The 18,055-nt window shown below is 38.3% G+C and overlaps 1 protein-coding gene across 2 annotated transcripts in view; it reads right to left on the bottom strand.

Moving 5' to 3' along the window:
- Positions 1–171: 171 nt before the first annotated feature.
- lhx6a (LIM homeobox 6a) overlaps positions 172–18,055 on the bottom strand; it is a 49,816-nt gene continuing 31,932 nt past the window's right edge. For both annotated transcript variants that reach the window (XM_020510560.2, XM_048613571.1), the window contains exons 6-9: positions 11,635–11,735; positions 10,790–10,885; positions 6,355–6,529; positions 172–3,976 (exon numbers count right to left, since the gene is read on the bottom strand). In XM_020510560.2, coding sequence (XP_020366149.1) covers positions 3,897–3,976; positions 6,355–6,529; positions 10,790–10,885; positions 11,635–11,735 — 452 coding nt within the window. In that variant the 3' untranslated portion in view covers positions 172–3,896. The remainder of the gene's footprint in view (positions 3,977–6,354; positions 6,530–10,789; positions 10,886–11,634; positions 11,736–18,055) is intronic.

Raw genomic sequence — 18,055 nt, 5'->3', positions numbered from 1 at the left:
TACACCTAACTTTTCAAATCAAAAACTTTGAGAAGTAAAATAAAATTAGATTAGTAGAGGCATAAATTCATCAAAGTGGCAGCACTTTTATTGCATTTAATCACACAATACATTAACAATGCACAGTAAAAGTCTAAATGTTACAAAAACTGAAAATCTTAAAAGTGCTTACGGAAGTTTATATTTTACAATAAATACTTGATTAACAGTGTCTTGACATTTTAAAAGTAGCATCCATTTTGTAATGGTAATTGTTGTAAGCCAAGACATGTTGAATCATCACATGCTAAAACAAACAATTTACATTTGGATTAAAAACGCTTTAAACATCTATGTACAAGAACACATATGACAAGACATGATTTAGGCTTTAGCAAAATCGGTGATCTAGAGTGAAATCTCTTTTTTCATGTTACAAAGTTGTACATACGATGACAGTATGCTTGGAAAGAAGTAAACAATTTGTTTTTTATCATAACAAAATAATGATGTGGTCATTGTGCTTCTTTGCTCTAGCCTGGATGGTTCTTGTAAACCTTTATATTTTCATTCGGCGTAGAATAAACAATAAACTTGTCTGTATGAGGTATGATGATTCAGCCAATGTTCTATGGTTAAATTGCTGATACATTAGTTGCTGGAATTGTTTCTGAATCCCTTTGAGCTATAAATGATGAGATCTACACAACTTGATTTCCTTTCTGGTAAAATGTGTAAAATTCTGACAAAGTATTTAGTTACTTCCACAACTTATTGTTTCCTCACCACTCCAGCTAGCCAGACAGGCATAACAGTGACTTGTCTGCATCCTCTATTAGTCACTGTTGCCAGTTAAAATACAGGATGACAACAAATCCAAGTATATTAGATAAAGGTGGAACCTCTGAGACTAAAAGTGGGTACGTGAGCCATTAGCAACCAAACAAGTCATCCTGATGGAAAACAACAAACTGTATCTTTCTTTGCTGGAGGTAATTTTTAAATCAGCCTGTTCAGATGTGTTACAACACAGCTCTACAGCAAGGGTGACAAACCCAGACCTTCCTGCACAGTGGTAGAGAAGGGACCAATGTGTAACAAGAGTCCATCTTTCCCCACTGTGTACAGGCTTAGGAATGGATCTGCTACTGGTCAGAAAGTGAGAGCAAGATGTTATACTAGAATGCAAGACACACTCTGGCCTGGTTTGAGTCCAGAAATGAAGCACTCAACTTGATTTTTTAAGCACCAAGGTGACTCAAGTCCTCGACTGAAGACTAGGTAAATATAACTCTGTGCAATCCTTCTGATTTTAATAAACAGAGGTCACTCATTTCAATCTACTGGCCGACTTTTAATTCTAAACAGGTTTGTAAAATGAGTAAATGGTATAATTTGAGGTCTTCCTGCAGATATTTTACTTAGGAATTCAAGCTGCTGACGTCAGCAATAAATAAATCGACTGAAAGAGAGGGCTGTAGACCACATCCTGAAATGTTGCTAGCGCGAGAGAGAGACTCTGCTGTACTGCTTAGTCACATTGAAACCAATTAAATCCAATTTGGACATACTTATCTCAAACAGAATGATACCCCCTTTTTGTCGAGAAATAAAATAATATTTTGAAATTTTAAAAATGTAAATCTCATCTTTTAATTCACTCGTTCATATTTTTGTTACTCTTGTTCTTATATCACTAGGACACTGGTCCCAAGATCTGGCAAGCTCTGACTACATTAGTGCAGAGCCTCGGTAAGCTGCATTTAGAAACAAATGAGATTGATTACCCAGGTGAACTGAAAAGGAGAATATTGATAAATTAGGCAAGAATTGCATATGTTAACTAAAATTGGCAATAAATATTCTGTTGTGACCTCTGGCCATTTCTCATACACTTCACAGAAAGTTGGCAAGCAATATTAATTTGTTTCTAGCATCAGAGAAAAATGTCACTTAAGTATTTTAGTTTTCAACCCATTCTGTCCCATTTCTTTCCTCCTTTCATGAAGGCCTTGACACTTTCAATTACCCAAGTGATGAATTTTAATTTGTGACTCTAGAAAGAATGCCCAGCACAGGCTATTTGACATCGCAAGTATCCTGTCCACTCTTGTACACTTGCCCAGCATGAGTCACAACATAGCAGCCGAGAGCAGAATCTTTCACAGATGTGGACCCTAATTCAGGTCAACTGAGAAAATCATAGGGGCCCTTCTGTCACTCTGGCTGAGATAAGCTATTCAGCGCAGGGATTCAGACTAGGGATCAAACATTAATGCCTTTGGTCTGTTTATCCCTGTACTGAAATTCACAAACTAAACTGGAAAGTCAACCCCACTAAGTGTTTCAATCATTCTAACTAAGCCAGCAACCCCGTTTACAAAGACAACCCAGTTTCATCCATCCAATAGTTTTACAATGATCATATTGGACATTCTGCATCATATTCCTCCAATCATTATTTGAACAAATGAAGACAGCTAACATGGGCTTCCTTTTCTTCTGAGACCTCATTTATTCATATCACATGAGAAGAACATTTTGTACAATAAATTTCAGCCAGTGATTGTAGCGGAACTGGTCTGGCACACATCAAATGTTTTGTTCAAATACAGTGTGATGGGTAAGGAAGATTAGTTTTTACTGAGTTTCTATGTCAAACTTTAAGTAACCAAAATTTCAACTGAACTAAACTTTAATTATTGATATGAATTTGTAGCTTACTAAAACTAAGCCACAGTAAATTACTGAGAGGCAGTACTCTGTGCAACTCATGAACTCTAGGGTGAATGAGTTTTATGGGCCTATTTTCTGACAGTTTTATATTTTTGAGAGCTAACAAGACCCATTGTTTATCTTGTTTAAAACACAGAGATATGAATTTTAACAGTTTATGAAAATTTATTTTGAATAGTGAAGTCAACAAAATTATATTACTGTGTGGGGTATTCAAAGTGGCACCATGCTGTTGCTGCAGGGTAATGCATTCTCAGTGTAGTGAGTAAATTCCCGGTTGATGTGGACTGGCTGATCTGCAAGTGGTACAATAACAGAATATACTTGGGGAAGTTTCCATTTGCAAGTCATTTTGAAAAGAAGACCCAAATTAGAGCCTGAAAGTTAGGTTTTTAAAACATGGACTGGAGCACCTTGTCCATGACTCGAGTTGATGGGCTGAAGGAATGCCAGTTATTATTCTGCCAAGTGATTTTGGGAGCTGAAAAATACCAATTTGAGAAATGCAGTACAAGTGAACCATCCACGTTGAGTGATGCTAGACCACGATGTTTAAAGATGACCTAGTTGCAACTAATATTGGGAGGCATGAACTACAATGCAGAACGCCTTCATACTGGATTGTCAATAAATGAAATAGAAGCAAATCAAAGTTCAAAGTCATTTCACCTCAAGCCAAATATTACTGATACAATGCAGAGGTGATTGTTCACAGCAGCTGCTTTAATCACCTCTGGTGTAGAAAAAACATTAATACTGTCACTAGAAACAAAATGGGCAAAAACATTGTTTATCATTGAGGTCGGTCCTAATCCTGACAAAATCAAAAGGTCCAGCCTTCGGATTAGTGAAATGGTCCTTAGACAATGAACAAAAAGCAAAATACCGCAGATGCTGGAAAACAGGTCTAGCAAAGGGTCCATGTCTGAAAGGTTAACTTGTCTGTTATCTGAAGATCCTGTTGGTTGAGTGTTTCCAGCATTTTCTAATCTTGTTTCCTTATGTAAGGAATTGAATTTCATACTATTTGAAAACCAAGCCATGAACAGGATGTAGATAGGTCATTACATCTTAATACATGACTTAGAATTTACACAAGTGGGATTTATGAATTAAATTTTTGCTTGTCACACGATCCATGAATGCCATCTGTTCTTCAAAGACTGTTTTTGATGGAGGGATCAACGGCTGATTGGCAACTGTGGCAGAGCCAAAGCTTGGTGTGGAATGGACTGTGTTGTCAATACTGAAAATGGATGGCCTAAAAATAAGAGGAGAGCATCTATAGCAATACAGTTGAATATAGCACATTAGCACTGCAGAAGAATTTACATGGTGAAAGCATGATATCGTTGGTACAGGGAGAAGATAATCACAGTTAATGATTTTAAAAGGAAGGAGACTAATTCACAAAAGACTAATGTCGGTAGTCATAGTAACTTGGGTGTCCTTGCACATGAAGCACAAAATCAACATATATGCATAGAAAGCAATTAGGTAGAAAGTTGGTATTCCAGCTTTTATTGCAAGGACACTGGCGTATAACACCAAAGAGCTCTTGCTGCAATTATGCAGGACTTCAGTATGTCTATATCAAGATTATTGTATACACATTGATCTCCTCAACCAAGGACATATATACTTACACTAGAGGGAATGCAAAGTAAAATAAATTGATTTTATGGAATAAAAGGGCTGTCCTATGAAATGCAGAAAATTCTTAGAGAATCAGAGCAGGACTTATACACTTAATGGGCAGGTCCTGGGGTGTGTTGCTGAACAAAGAGACCTTGGAGTGCAGGTTCATAGATCCTTTATTGGTCAGTGCATAGAGTATAGGAGTTGGGAGATCATGTTGAGCTGGTACAGGACATTGGTTAGGTCACTTTTGGAATACTGCATTCAGTTCTGGTCTCGCAGCTAGAGGAAGGATGGTGTGAAATTTGACAAGAGTTCAGAACAGATTTACAAGGATGTTGCAAGGGTTGGAGTGTTTGAGCTATAGGGAGAGGCTGAATAGATTGGGGTATTTTCCCTGCAGCATCGGGGTCACCTTATAGAAATTTATAAGATCATGAGGGGCATGGATAGGATGAATAGCCAAGGTCTGCATGTATGGAATGAGATGCCAAAGAAAGTGGCAGAGGGTGGTACAATTACAACATTTAAAAGGCATCTGGATGGGTATAATGAATAGGAAGGGTTTAGAGGGATGTGGGCCAAATGCTGGCAAATGGGACTAGCTTAATTTAGGATATCTGGTCAGCATCATTGCGTTGGAACAAAGGATCAGTTTCCATGCTGTACAGCTCTATAACTATGACTCCACAGGGTAGATGCTGAGAAGCCATTTCACTGAACGTGAGTTTAAAACTCGGTGTTACAAACACAAAGTCAAGTGTCATCCATTTGCACTGGATTGCGTATCAAATCTTAGTGAACTTGAAAACTAAGTGATCACTAATGTTCCCATTGTCATTCACCACCAATCTGCTAGACAATAAACTGAAAATCTGGATTAAATCTTGTATGTGAAATTCCTTTGTTACTTCAAATGATGTAATGAAACTCAGTGTGCTTGTATTCTAAAAAACAAAGAGCCTCGTTTTAAAAGGATAAAAAAAAAAAACTTTCATCACACACTAGTGCCTTGTTTCAAACTGTTTTAGGCTAAACAAGGATTCAAGGCAATTGCTTCCCAGATCTGTGCAAATATGATTCTAAACTCCATTGGTCTGGGGGAAATCTGCTTCAGTTGCTGGACAGTCTATAGGAATTTGTGATGTTAATTGCAAACCAGAGAGTAACAGTAATTATAAATAAGATTACTTCCAATTAACAGAATAACAAGTGTATAACCTGGTCAGAGATGCCTGAAAAGTTTTAACTTTCTACTTAGCACGCATTGTTGTAGCATTGTAAGAAGTTAACTTCAGCGATATCATTACAGGTAAATGGTGTATAAACGGAAAATTCAATGAAATTGCATAAAAAAAGTTCTATGGCAATTCACATCACAGGATAACTATACGTAATGAATGCCATTGGGCCCATCTTAGTTCACACATCTAGAAAAATGCTCATGAGCTCCCAATCAACATGTCTTCCAACTGGACCTTTGAGAATGAATCGATTTTCTTCATATTTATTCCACAACCCTGAATTCTACAATATTTCAAATGATAGTCACTGTGTAAATAACTTCTTCCTAATATCACTTTCATTAATGTTAGCCTACCATAACAGTTTATTATGAAGTATTGCTTCAGATTTACATTCCAGTGCCAATTAATATCCTATATGCTGTCAAGGACTACCACCCAGTCACTGTCATTCAAGAGGAAAGAGTTACAGTTTTACATCTTTCCATCTAACTAAACTGTCTGGTGTCAGGTATTAGATTTAAGGACAATGGCTCCTTTCTATGTTGGCACCAGGGCCTAGATTAACTAAAATCTTACCTAGCACTCAGGGTGCTCAACTCAGTAGAATACAATTTGACTTTAAATTGTGTCATCTGATAAAAATTGTACTTATGCCCAATGTTATATACTTTACAGAAATCCACATAACTGGATAAAGGAGGTCATTAGAATATTATGTAAATAAAGAGGAACAGAATGCAACACATCTACTTACTTTCCACATAACCATGAAGTGCCACCATCCTGGTCCGCTCATGGTGACTGAAAGCTTGGTAATGAATGTCCTCTGATAGGGACGGAGGAAGGCGTGACCGAGGGGGACCTGGTTGACCTACTGCATGTTGTGGAGTATGCTTTTTGTGTCGTGCTCTGCAGTTTTGAAACCAGACCTATAATAGCAACAGACACATTCCATCATGGTACCCCATGGTAAAACCTTCAATTGAGCTGAACGAACGATCAGGAATCTTTTCAACTGCATAAAACTACAAAGTTCACACAAACTTAAGAACAAATCTAAAATACCCCATTGAGTTATAAATAAATTAGTTAGAGTACAAATACAAACACAACTTAGGTGTACACTCAAAGCAATTGATAAGAATTTATGCATAATAAGGAGGACCAGTGCAGACTCAAAGGGTTGAAAAGCCTCCTTCAGTGTTGGATGATTCTATCATGCACCACTACAAGCAGAACCAAGGGGAGCTATAAATTTGTACATCCAAATTGTAACATACAATTCTGATCTCCAGCTGGGCAAACAGTAAATTAGGTATACCCAGGCTGACCACTGTAGCTCAATGCACATGTCCTTCTTGTGAATCCAGTGTTTAGCATTGGATAGATGGATGCAGAAGAGTTGGAAATCAACTTGTTGCTGCAAATATGTGGGCATATCAGGGTAGGAGATGGTCACCAACTCAGGAGGTTCCAGAGCATGTTAATTCCATCACCATACACTCTTTATGAAGTCAATAACATTTGCACTGATTTGGCTACATTCATTGAGTGAATGACGCCCACATACCCAAAGGCCTCCCGTCCGGTGAACTGGCCATTGGGTTATGACCTGCTGCAAATACATACTTCAGCTACAGGGGCATTGCACCATTAAAAAATGAACCTGAAAGTTAGATTTGTGAACCTAAAAAATTATCACTTCAAATCCACAGCCGAATTTCAGATTTGGAAAGCAGGAAATAACATTTAGAATAAAATGTCTGGATTTAAATTCCCCATCAAATCAATACCTCAATATTATTCCATTATAATTCTAGGAAAAGATTGTTGCTACACAAACCAGGTGGCAATTATTGTCAGACATATGGAAAACAGATACACTGATATCAACAAGCATATTACATTGGAACTCCTCCCTGCATTTTGGCTGCCATTGTGTGTCTGTGTTCCATCACTTTCATCATGAAAGCCAAATTCTGTAAGGTGATGAAAGTTACTCTTGGAATCTGGAGTTGTGTAATTTCTTCCAAGCTGAAATTTTCCTTTTCAATATTTGTCACCTTGGAAGATCTGTCTGAATTTGACATAAATCAACTTGCAGCTCACCAACAATATGAACTGGATGGAAAGAAAACACTTCCTAAGAGGAACACAATATGTTTAGGGAATACTGGACAATTTAGGTGTAGAAGAGCAGTCATGAACCACATGAATCAAATGTGGCCAGAATTCAGAACCAGACAACAAACAAGGATGAACTCATTGCACTGGAACCTGCTTTGATTCTTAGTTCATCCAGGACTGTAAGGTAACTGAACTCAAATTGCTTAACACGTGGAATTTTCCAACACTGATCAGTTTACATTATACTCCAATGAAACATGTTTTCACTTACATAACATTCCGTATAATCTGAAAATGTTAATACTGATGGAAAACTGTTTTTAAAAATCTCTAACAAGATAAAATACACAGAGGTGGAGCAATAGTAAGTGGTGTCATGTCTTGGGTGTATATAGATTGCACAAGACAGGAATCAGGTGATAGAAGACATCACACTGAGCAACTGTGAACTGAATAACATGAGTACCAAAGGCATGTCTGAGTTATAATGATCCACATCTTAAGATGTATATAACACTATTGCCAAGTCAGGTACTCTGTAAATCTATGCCAATATATGCAGATTGAGTGAGATCATTCCAATACTATAGCCATATTTAGAATATTTGTTGCACTTTAGGAGTATGAATCACAAGTCATACTTAATATGAAGCCAGAACATTTATATTACTCATGTCTTTCATTCAACTCATATTAATGGACTCTGTACAATAATGATTATGTTTCATAGTAAAACCATCAAATAGTTGTTGCATTACAAATTAGTTTGAAATGACAAATTTAAAATTATATTTTCATTTTAAATCAATTCTGATTTCAGAGTTGATGTTAGCTGATTTACATTATGCATCTTATGATTTTATTAAACAAATTGTTAGTTGGTATAATATCATGGAAGATATCGATGCAAGTTTTTGAGGAGGAGAATTTACATTGAACTGTTTGGTGATACAGTGACACTTCCAAAATCTCACCCTGCCTATGCCACTCTGCTATTTAAGAAAGGTGAGAGGGGGAATCATGGAATTTTTGCCCAGTTAATAAAGTATCTGTTGTCAGCAAATGCTGGGGTTTACAATTAAAGATAGACTGACTGAACACCTTGAAACTGTTTAGCTGCTCAAACAAAGCCAGCATGAATTTGTAAACGGTGGATCACAACTGACGAACTGATGAAATTTTTAAGTGGTCACTAAAATAGTGTTTGAAGAATGTCTATGGATGTTATTTAAATAATGCATTTCCAGAAGGCATTTGATAATATCTCTCATAAGATGTGATCAGCTAAATTTGAAGCTCATGAAATTGAAGGCAAATTATCAATCCCGTTGGGAAATTGTATGATCAGCAGGAGACAGAATAGGGATAATGGGTAGATATTCTAATTGGGTGGATGTAACTGGTGTTGAACAATAATGGTCTGTGTTGGGACCTCAATTATTTATAAAGTTATTAATAGCTTATATGATGGGTTAAAAACCTACATATCCAAGTTTGCCAGTACAATGAAGATAGATGGCATTCTCAGCAGAGTAGTTGGGAGCTATTACATTGAGATAATAAATTGAGTGAATGGGCAAAATCCATAATAAATAGATTTCAATGTAAATAAATATGAAGCCATCCACTTTGCACCTAAAAACAGAATTATTTCCTAAAATTATGAAAATCTAACAACGAAAAGAGCTTGGGATCCATATATATGGTTGTTCATTTGAACCAGGCACAGAAAATAATCAGACTAACTAACTAACTAGCAAGGGAGTAGAAGTTAAATTAAAATTATAGATGGTCCTGCTTGGTCCAAACTTGGAGCACTGTGAGCAGACTAAGCACCACATCCAGGAGGTTGTGCAGCACAGATTTACGAGAATAATATTTTAACTCCAACGGTTAAAGTATGTGGAGAGATTACTCAAGTTAGGATGGTGTTCTCTGGATTTTAAGAGTTTAAAGTGTGATTTGATCAATGTTTTCAAGAAATTAAATCCAATAGGTAGAATAATTGAGCATAGCTATTTTTCCAGTTTGGGGAGGCTCAAGCAGAGGAAATAGTCTAAAGGTTAGAGTCGTGGTCTTTCGATTGGAAAACATGAATTGAGCATTAATTGTCCATTCAAGAGCCATAATTGATGATGGGACAGGATGGCTGTCCATGAGCCTTTCCCCCATAGAATTAGTCAAGGTGAAGGAGGGAACACAGCATGAACTCACCTACCATGCTGCCAGCCACTTAATTGTCCTCTTGTTATGGAAGTTTCCATGGAAAAGACTATTAAAGTATACGTTCAATGTCTTCTGTAATGAAAACCAGCCCCAGCAGCTAAAATGATAGAATGTAACAAATTCTGGGAACTGGCTGCATCAATAACGCTGCTCGTTCATAGAGCCACAAAAGTACAGTAATTACCTGAATACTAAAATGGCTAATAAAATGTTTGATACAAGGGTCATCAAACCATGAGCAGAAAGGGCCAGTGACATCAGCAGGTGGCTATAGATGCAGGATTCGTGTCTGCATGAGCTGTGCAGTGATGTCAGCACCAGTGCATGTGTGGACTGCCACAGAAAAGCAATGACCAATCTCTCATGCTGTCTTGGCCACTTCTCACACTGCCACCCAGTACCTTGTGTCAATTCAGTCTGGGGTGGGGGCAGAGGAGAAAGTGGCTGCTTAGAGAAGAGGTGCCTCAATGAGGCATAATCTTCCAGAAGTGTGAATGATCAGAAGCAGTGCGTAGAATCCCAGTACAATTCTGATGCCATTGCCATATTTGTGACAGGTAGCTGTTGCTGTCAATTCTTCGCTGGGTCGTGCAACACTCTGTTCCTGTCCATGTGCACTCATTGCTCCACCTATTGTTGGCATTCACAAGAGAAGTATCCAAATAAAAATGGTCAATAATAATCATTTCATTTCATCTAATTGTTTTTAATGAGTGATCGATCCAAAAAAAAAAAATGCTCATTATTTGATATGAGGTATTCAGTGGTGTGTCATTTCTGCAGCTACTTAATTCACAAGTATCTGTACCCTCTTCATTATGTGAGCATATTCATACCTGGATAACACGTCTGCTCAAGCCAGTCATGTCTGCAAGCTTCTGAAGTGTTTGTGCATCAGGATTATTGTCTTGTGCAAACTGTGCCTGCATCACCTGTACACAGATAGTGTGAAAAGTACTGTCAGCAAAGGCAGAGTGCAATATAAAGTTTGTAAGACAGTGTCTCTCACTTGACATCAATTGTTATCTAATAAAAGGTAAAGATGGTCATTGACAAGGTAATAAAATGTAGCAACTGGCATGAGATCTACATTTTGTAACAAGATGTTGCTATGATAGATTAGAATCCAAAATTTGAAATAGCCTAAGAGAGCAATTCTGATCAATGTGCATACAAATGAGACTCTTTGATTTCAATCATCTGGAGTTGGGTGTCCCTTTAGTAAACCACGGCTCTTTCAAAACTAAACAGTATTTATAAATAATTCTTCACTACTGTCTCACTTTAATGATAACTTACTGGCCAAGAATATGTCTTTCAATACAGAACTGTGTCAAGCGCTTCAGGACTCTGTTTTAGCATAAAGGCTTCTTATCTTATACAGGAAATTAATAAATGAATAGAGTGGGCAGAATGATGACAGATACAGTTGAACAACACAAAGTACAAAGTTAAAATAATGATGTGATCTCATGAGGAAAGCACTACAATATTTAATGAATGACTTTGAGAGAGAAGTTTTATTGGACTGGTTAGTTATCCCATGCTCCTCTCAACAGGCAGCGGTGGTATTCAAAAAGTAGGGTTCAGAAATAGAAACAGCAATATGAATGGGAAGTGCCTGATCATAAAATGGATTGTCATGTTGTAAGAGTGACGGGGATCCCTGCCGCAATGCTACCTGTAATTGCTCTGCTGTGAATGACGTCCGTGCTCTCTTGGCTGGTTTCGGATGACTGTCTTGGTCTGAAGGTACAGCTCCCTCCAAGGTTAGCCCATTACCTAAATTCAAAAATATGAAAGACGTATATTGACATGATAGGTCACCTTGTAATGTACAGGCAGGTAGGATAGGTACAATAGCAAAGCTAAATATTGTACAGGACAAAAATTCATATTGGACTTTAAGCATGAACTCTGTTTCTCTCTCAACACATACTGACTTTCTCTAGTGCTTTTTGTTTTTTATTTGCAATGCCCAGCATCTGCAATAATTGTTTTTATTTGAATACCGTAGGAGTAGTCATAGTTATGATCATTTTTAAGTCAATTTATTTTCTATAAACAGGAATTAGTTTGCCTTGGGTTTGAAATGTATTGTACAAATAATGCTGTACTTCCTATAAAAGTAATGTTGGAGTGAGTTACTGATTTAAGAGGACTAAAAGGAAATAGTAAGACTGAACAAAGGGTCGAGGGTGGGATAACATTGCTTCCTCCACTCCTACCACAGTCAGATCTGGTTGAATTGTTCCATGTCTGCAATGAATTTTCTTTGCTTTGACTTTTAGTAAAGGCTTAGTATAAAATAGGACTTCCAACCCTGCCTTCAAGAATCTCAGGACCTAAAAAGAACAAAGCAATGTGGTTCCAACAACACCACAAACAGAATTTACAGATCTGCTGGGATGTCTAGGCTCCTTTATTGAGGTAACAATAAATCTGGTAACTGAGGTAATAATAGAAAGTGAGAATTGTAACTACAAAAGATCAGGAGGAAAAGTCACTCGCATAAACAGATTACCAGAAATGTAAACAAATAAACCACATCCAGCATTTCTTTGTACATAATCATGATCATTTGCATCATCCTAAACCTATAACGTTCCAACTGGAATAGACAGTTTAGATACAGGATGTTCCCAATGGCAGGGGAGTCCAGACCCAGGGATCACAGTCTGAGGATACGGGGTAAATCATTAAGGACTGAGATGACGAGCGGTTTCTTCACTCAGAGAGAGGTGATCCTGTGGAATTCAGTCCGTGCAAAACATTGTATGCCTGGTTTGAAGGGTATTGGATATGTGGCAAGATTGGACAAATGTGGTTTATGAGAGGCATGGATAGCCGGAGTCTTTTCTCCCCCAGGGTGAAAATGTCAGTTACTAGGGGACATTGGTCTGAGGTAAATGGGGGTTAGTTGAAAGGAGCTGTGAGAGGCAAGTTTTGTTTTTTTTTGAAACAGAAGATGGTAAGTGCCTGGAATGCACTGTCAGAAGAGTTGGTGGAAGTGAATACAATAGCAATGTTTGACAGGCATCTTGACAGTTATGAATAGACAGGAAATGTAGGGATATGGACCATGTAGAGACAAAAGGTTTTTAGCTTAGAAATGCATCATGTATTGGCATTGCCTTAATGGGCTCAAGGGCCTGTTCCTGTGCTATATTGTTCTTTGTTCTTTGATTTCAGATAGGAGTTGGATATAGCTGAAGTGATCAAAAGAATAAAGCAGAAGAGCTGGAATAAGCTATCGAGTTGGACGATCAACCATGATCATATTGAATGGTGATGTAGGCCTGTGGGCCCAAATGGCCGACTCAGTCTCCTTTTTACTATATGTCTGATTTTCACCTGATGCTGTTGCAATCAGCCAAACCAGAGATTGTCATCATTTCAAGTTTAAAATCGCACTTCTGATGGTCTCACTTCATTACATTTTCAAACCAACATTTAAAACCCTGAAAAGATACTTGCACTTGTACTGCATTTTGCATAGTGTTACAGCCACTGCTCTGTAGCAAGGGTCTAAATGGAGGAAAAATACGAGGAGTTTGTTCTAACCTGTTTGTTTTGCACCTTTGAAAAAAAAAGGAATATTATTTCTGTCTAAACCAAGCATGATTGACATTGTGTAAACACATTAGCTGTTTAAACACATGATTTAATTATTGAAATATGATATTGTAGACAAAAGGTTCATGCTGCTTGGCCTGCTGTGTTCATCCAGCCCTGCACCTTGTTGTCTCGGATTCTCCAGCATCTGCAGTTCCTACTATCTCAGGTTCATGTAAAGCTTGGTTTATTGAGATAAATGATTTATATTGTTGCAATTAGTTCATATAAAAGTAGAAATATGAAGTAGACAGGCACAATAATTATGAATCGAACACAAAACAGCGACACTAAGGAATGCCAGCGTCTCGCCATTTATTAAGGGTCACAGACCTGATTCCCTCAGAGGCGAAGGTGAGTTCGAGCAGAGCGAGAACTTCAATTTGATTTTCTGGTTACAGAGGGGAATGGTTGCTTTGAAATGGACGCTCTGCCGTGTAAGTGAAATCAGGATAGAAACATAGGCTCGGACTTGAGATACGTGCTCAAAGTCAAAGTCAAAGTCAATCAGATAATTGAGGGATACCCAAATTCATCATGTTACAGCTTGTTCCTTAACCTTCGTTATCAACTAACTTCCTTCTGTTCAAATCTTTTTACCTCGATTGACGTTTCCATCAATTGAAAATAATGTTTTTTAAAAAATAAATATTGATTATGTAACAACATAAACCGGGAACATTTGAGGAGGCTTTAGTCAGGATGAAAGTTCATATTGCCCAAGGATGGTGTTATAATTCCGCAGGCCGCCTAATACAAAACAGGCAGAAATAAGAAACATTCAGGTGAATGGAGTAAGAATTGTTCCAGTTTCTAACGAGTTGTGGGTCTCGATTTCCGTTCAGCTAAGTGTTCAGTTTGCTTTCAGTTTGCTGTCAGTTGGCACAGAGATTCTTCCCTGTCGTTTGTTGTCAATCTTTTTTCCTCCTTAAACCATACTGAGAAATGAAGAACCGTGTACTAACCCACATGAAGAAATCTGTAACGCTGCAGCCTCAATACATTAAACTGCGATTGAGAAGGAAAGCAGGTTGCAGCGTCGCTTCAGACAAGAGCACAGACCACTCTCACCATGCAATGTGCATTGAAACGCTCCGTGCTGATTGCAGAAGCCCAGCCAACACTGACAGCTACAAACCAGCCCGAATAAACCACAAGGCGCTCAACTGTCCTCAATTCAGAAAGTGACTGTGCCACCGAACTTTCAGAAATCCCTGCTCCATTCCTACTTTCTCTGAAATTCTCATGTTATTTCCCCCATCCATTTATGTCTGAGTTTATAAATCTGCAATTCGCTGAATGCTCCTGTCAGCTTGAAACAGAAAACTGTCCAACTGTTCTTCTCTGTCTCTGGGCTCTATGCCCACCTCTTGTTTACTCCTTACCCCCTCCCCCCACCCTATCGTCTACAAATGAAGCAACATTTTCCTAGCCAGCATTAGTTCTGAGGAAGGGTTACTCGACCCGAAACATTAATTCTGATTTTTCTCCACAGATGCTGCCAATTGTGATGAGCTTCCAGCAATTTCTGTTTTTGTTTCAGATTTACAGCATCCGCAGTTCTTTCGGTTTCTATTCAGAAAACTCAGCAGGTGTGGGAAGAAACAGAGTTAACGTTTCGAATCTAGAGTGACTCCTCTTCCAGTTTGAAGCTGGACTGAAAGAAAGCTGTAAATTGGAGACGATATTGGGATGTACGGGTATAGCTGTGCACCGCAGACCGCTTTTCATCTTTTCCCCTGCTCCCTATGTCACACCCACTTTTTGCGATGCAAAGGAGCTTGACTTATCAGATTCCCCACTGCTTTGGTGTTTAACCAGCCGACCAAATGAATGCCAACAAAATCCAACTGCTTTTGCCTCTATCTAACCAGTCAGGCGTCAAGTTCCAGATATTTTTAACCATCCTGTTGAGAGGTGTTATTACGCGCCTTTTGGCAGATAGCGCTTGAACCTAGGGCTCCTGGCTCAAAGGAAGGGACAACATCAAATTCTGCATTTGAACTGAGCCTTGAACTGCATTTCAACAGAACAATATTCGCGACCAACTGGCACCGATCAGAGGAAAGTTTTATTTCATAATGCCTGATCTCTGCTGGCTTCTGATCCTCACTAGTTCCACATTTGCATCAGCCCTGGTCACCTTCAGATGCAAGCACACACTTTATATCACCGGCCTTCAAAAGATCAGATTGTCTTCTTTCTAAATAAATAGAAAACAAACTTTGTGCGGTCATTAAAATTTTCCTGTCGATGCGATAATAGAATTGGTTGTGGTGTAGATTCACAGAAAAAATTACACGCACTTGGTATTATTTAGTGATGCACTTGGTTTCGGGAGAATCTGCCGTTTTTGTAGGACACATACTCAGTTCAGACCCTGCTCAATTGAGTCAAAGAAGGCACCGTTTTAACACATCCTCATCTAGCTCACCGTTCCACAACGTGCTCAATGTATCTTCAATACCTGTCTGCTACTCCACAACAACACCTCATCACTGAAGCAAAGAACACTGAATGCTCTGGATGTTAACGGATGTGTTCATTGCTGACACCATTTATTGCCAAGGAGAATCGGGCGGTGAGCCACCTGCTTGAACTTCTGCAGTCCATGTGGTGCAGATATATCCATAGCGCTGCCAAAAATGGAGTCCTGGGACTTTGTGACCTGGTGATAGTAAAGAAATGGCAATATATTTCCAATTCTGGATGTGAGTGGCTTGGAGGGGAACTTGCAGTTGGTGGCGTTGCCTTGTACTTGCTGCCCTTGTCCTTCTAAATGGAAGTGGTCATAGATTTGGAAGGTGCTGTCAGTTAATTGCTGTAGATGGTACATACTGCTAATCTCTATAATTAATTGAGGCAGAACAGTGAGAGAGAAGGAAACAAAGCAAATCCTGCACTCTGGATCACACTACCTCATGGGACATCCTTTCCCATGTACCCAAAGATCTACAGGTTGAAAACCAGCCTGTACGGTGACATGAAGACCCACTGCAGAAATCCATGGCCCTGAAAAGACCTCACCTTCAAACTGAGGGATAGAGGCTGACTATCCATTGGTCAACTTTCATTTACTTTACTAACGTCTATATGTTTCTGTTTAAAGTTACAGAAAGAGATACTAAAATAAAACAATTTCCTCTGGTATAGAAAACTAGAACAAAAGGGCACAATCTTGAAATTAATGAGACAAGAGATTGAGGAGTGAAATCAGGAATGGAAATCAGAAGTGAAACCAATTTACAAAAAAGGTGGTTAAAATCTGGCGTGGTCTGAGAGTGCCCAACCCCATTACCCAACCCGAAGCTGGATGCTGGGTCAGTTGAAATTTACAAGAGACAGTTGGATCAATTTCTTGTCAGGTAATGATGTCAAGCCATATGGAACAAACACGGGGGAAGTGGAGTTTAGTACAGATTAGCTATGATCAAAAAGAATGACAAGTAGATTTTAGAGACTGAATGCCCTGTACCTAAACTTATGCTTCTGTAGTTATTAAGTCTTGGACAAAAACAACAGATCTTCATAATATTTCTGCAGCACTAGCTTATGCTTGAGAGGCAGCCTTACCATTTTCCCAACTTAGCTCATAATCACACAGCCTCCCCAGGGTCTTATAATTATATATTTTTAAACTTTTTGTTCATAACCAATTTAAAACTACTCAGTAAATCAACCGGTCTGAACTTTACAATTTCTCACCTGATTCTCACTGAAAAATTGTCTTTACTTAACGCAACTTAATGGACAGCCTCCTGAAAACTGGTTCATTACCTGTGCTATCATGTAAGGATGCAGCCCTGATTCATAAACTTACAATGAGACTAAAAGGCATTACATTAGGAGATAGCAGAGTCTACTCTTCTATTCCCTTTAACTAATTGAGATATTTAGGATGATCAGAAGGAATTAAAAGCGGAGATAGAGATAAACTATTTCTGTAGGCAGGTGAATTCAGAACAATGGGGCATAGCTTTAAACTTGGACCTAAGCCATTCAGGATGATGTTAGATAATGACCCATAGCAGGAATACACAACCCTGAGTAGGTACCATCCTTGAATCAAGGGGCATCCACTGCTGACCATGATTATGTTAGAAAGCACTTCACACAACATGTAATGGAAATTTTGAACTCTCTTCCCCCCAGAAAGCTGCAAATTAGTTGAAAATGTCAAACCCCTAAATGTTGATAATTCTTCTATACAGCAAAAAACTAAGAATTACAGGTCAAGGCAGGTAAGACACAAATCAATAATGGATCTACTTCAATGGCAGAATAGGTCTGATAAGGTCAATGGCCTTTTCCTGTTCCTTGTTCCTAAAATTGCTGCTTTTTCAATCTTACTACATAATTGCACCACAGGTACATGGCAATGAACAGTCCTATTCAGCGAGTTGACTCATTGAATAAAACTACTTAAAAAAAACATGGAATAAGTCTTTTTTTTAAACGAATATAACAAGCCCAGAAAATTCAGGATA

The sequence above is a fragment of the Rhincodon typus genome, chromosome 28, assembly GCF_021869965.1.
Source record: "Rhincodon typus isolate 14 chromosome 28, sRhiTyp1.1, whole genome shotgun sequence".
In the NCBI taxonomy this organism is placed as follows: Eukaryota; Metazoa; Chordata; class Chondrichthyes; order Orectolobiformes; family Rhincodontidae; genus Rhincodon; species Rhincodon typus.
Note: the sequence above shows the minus strand (reverse complement) of the source record. Positions and strands in the feature narration are given on the sequence as shown.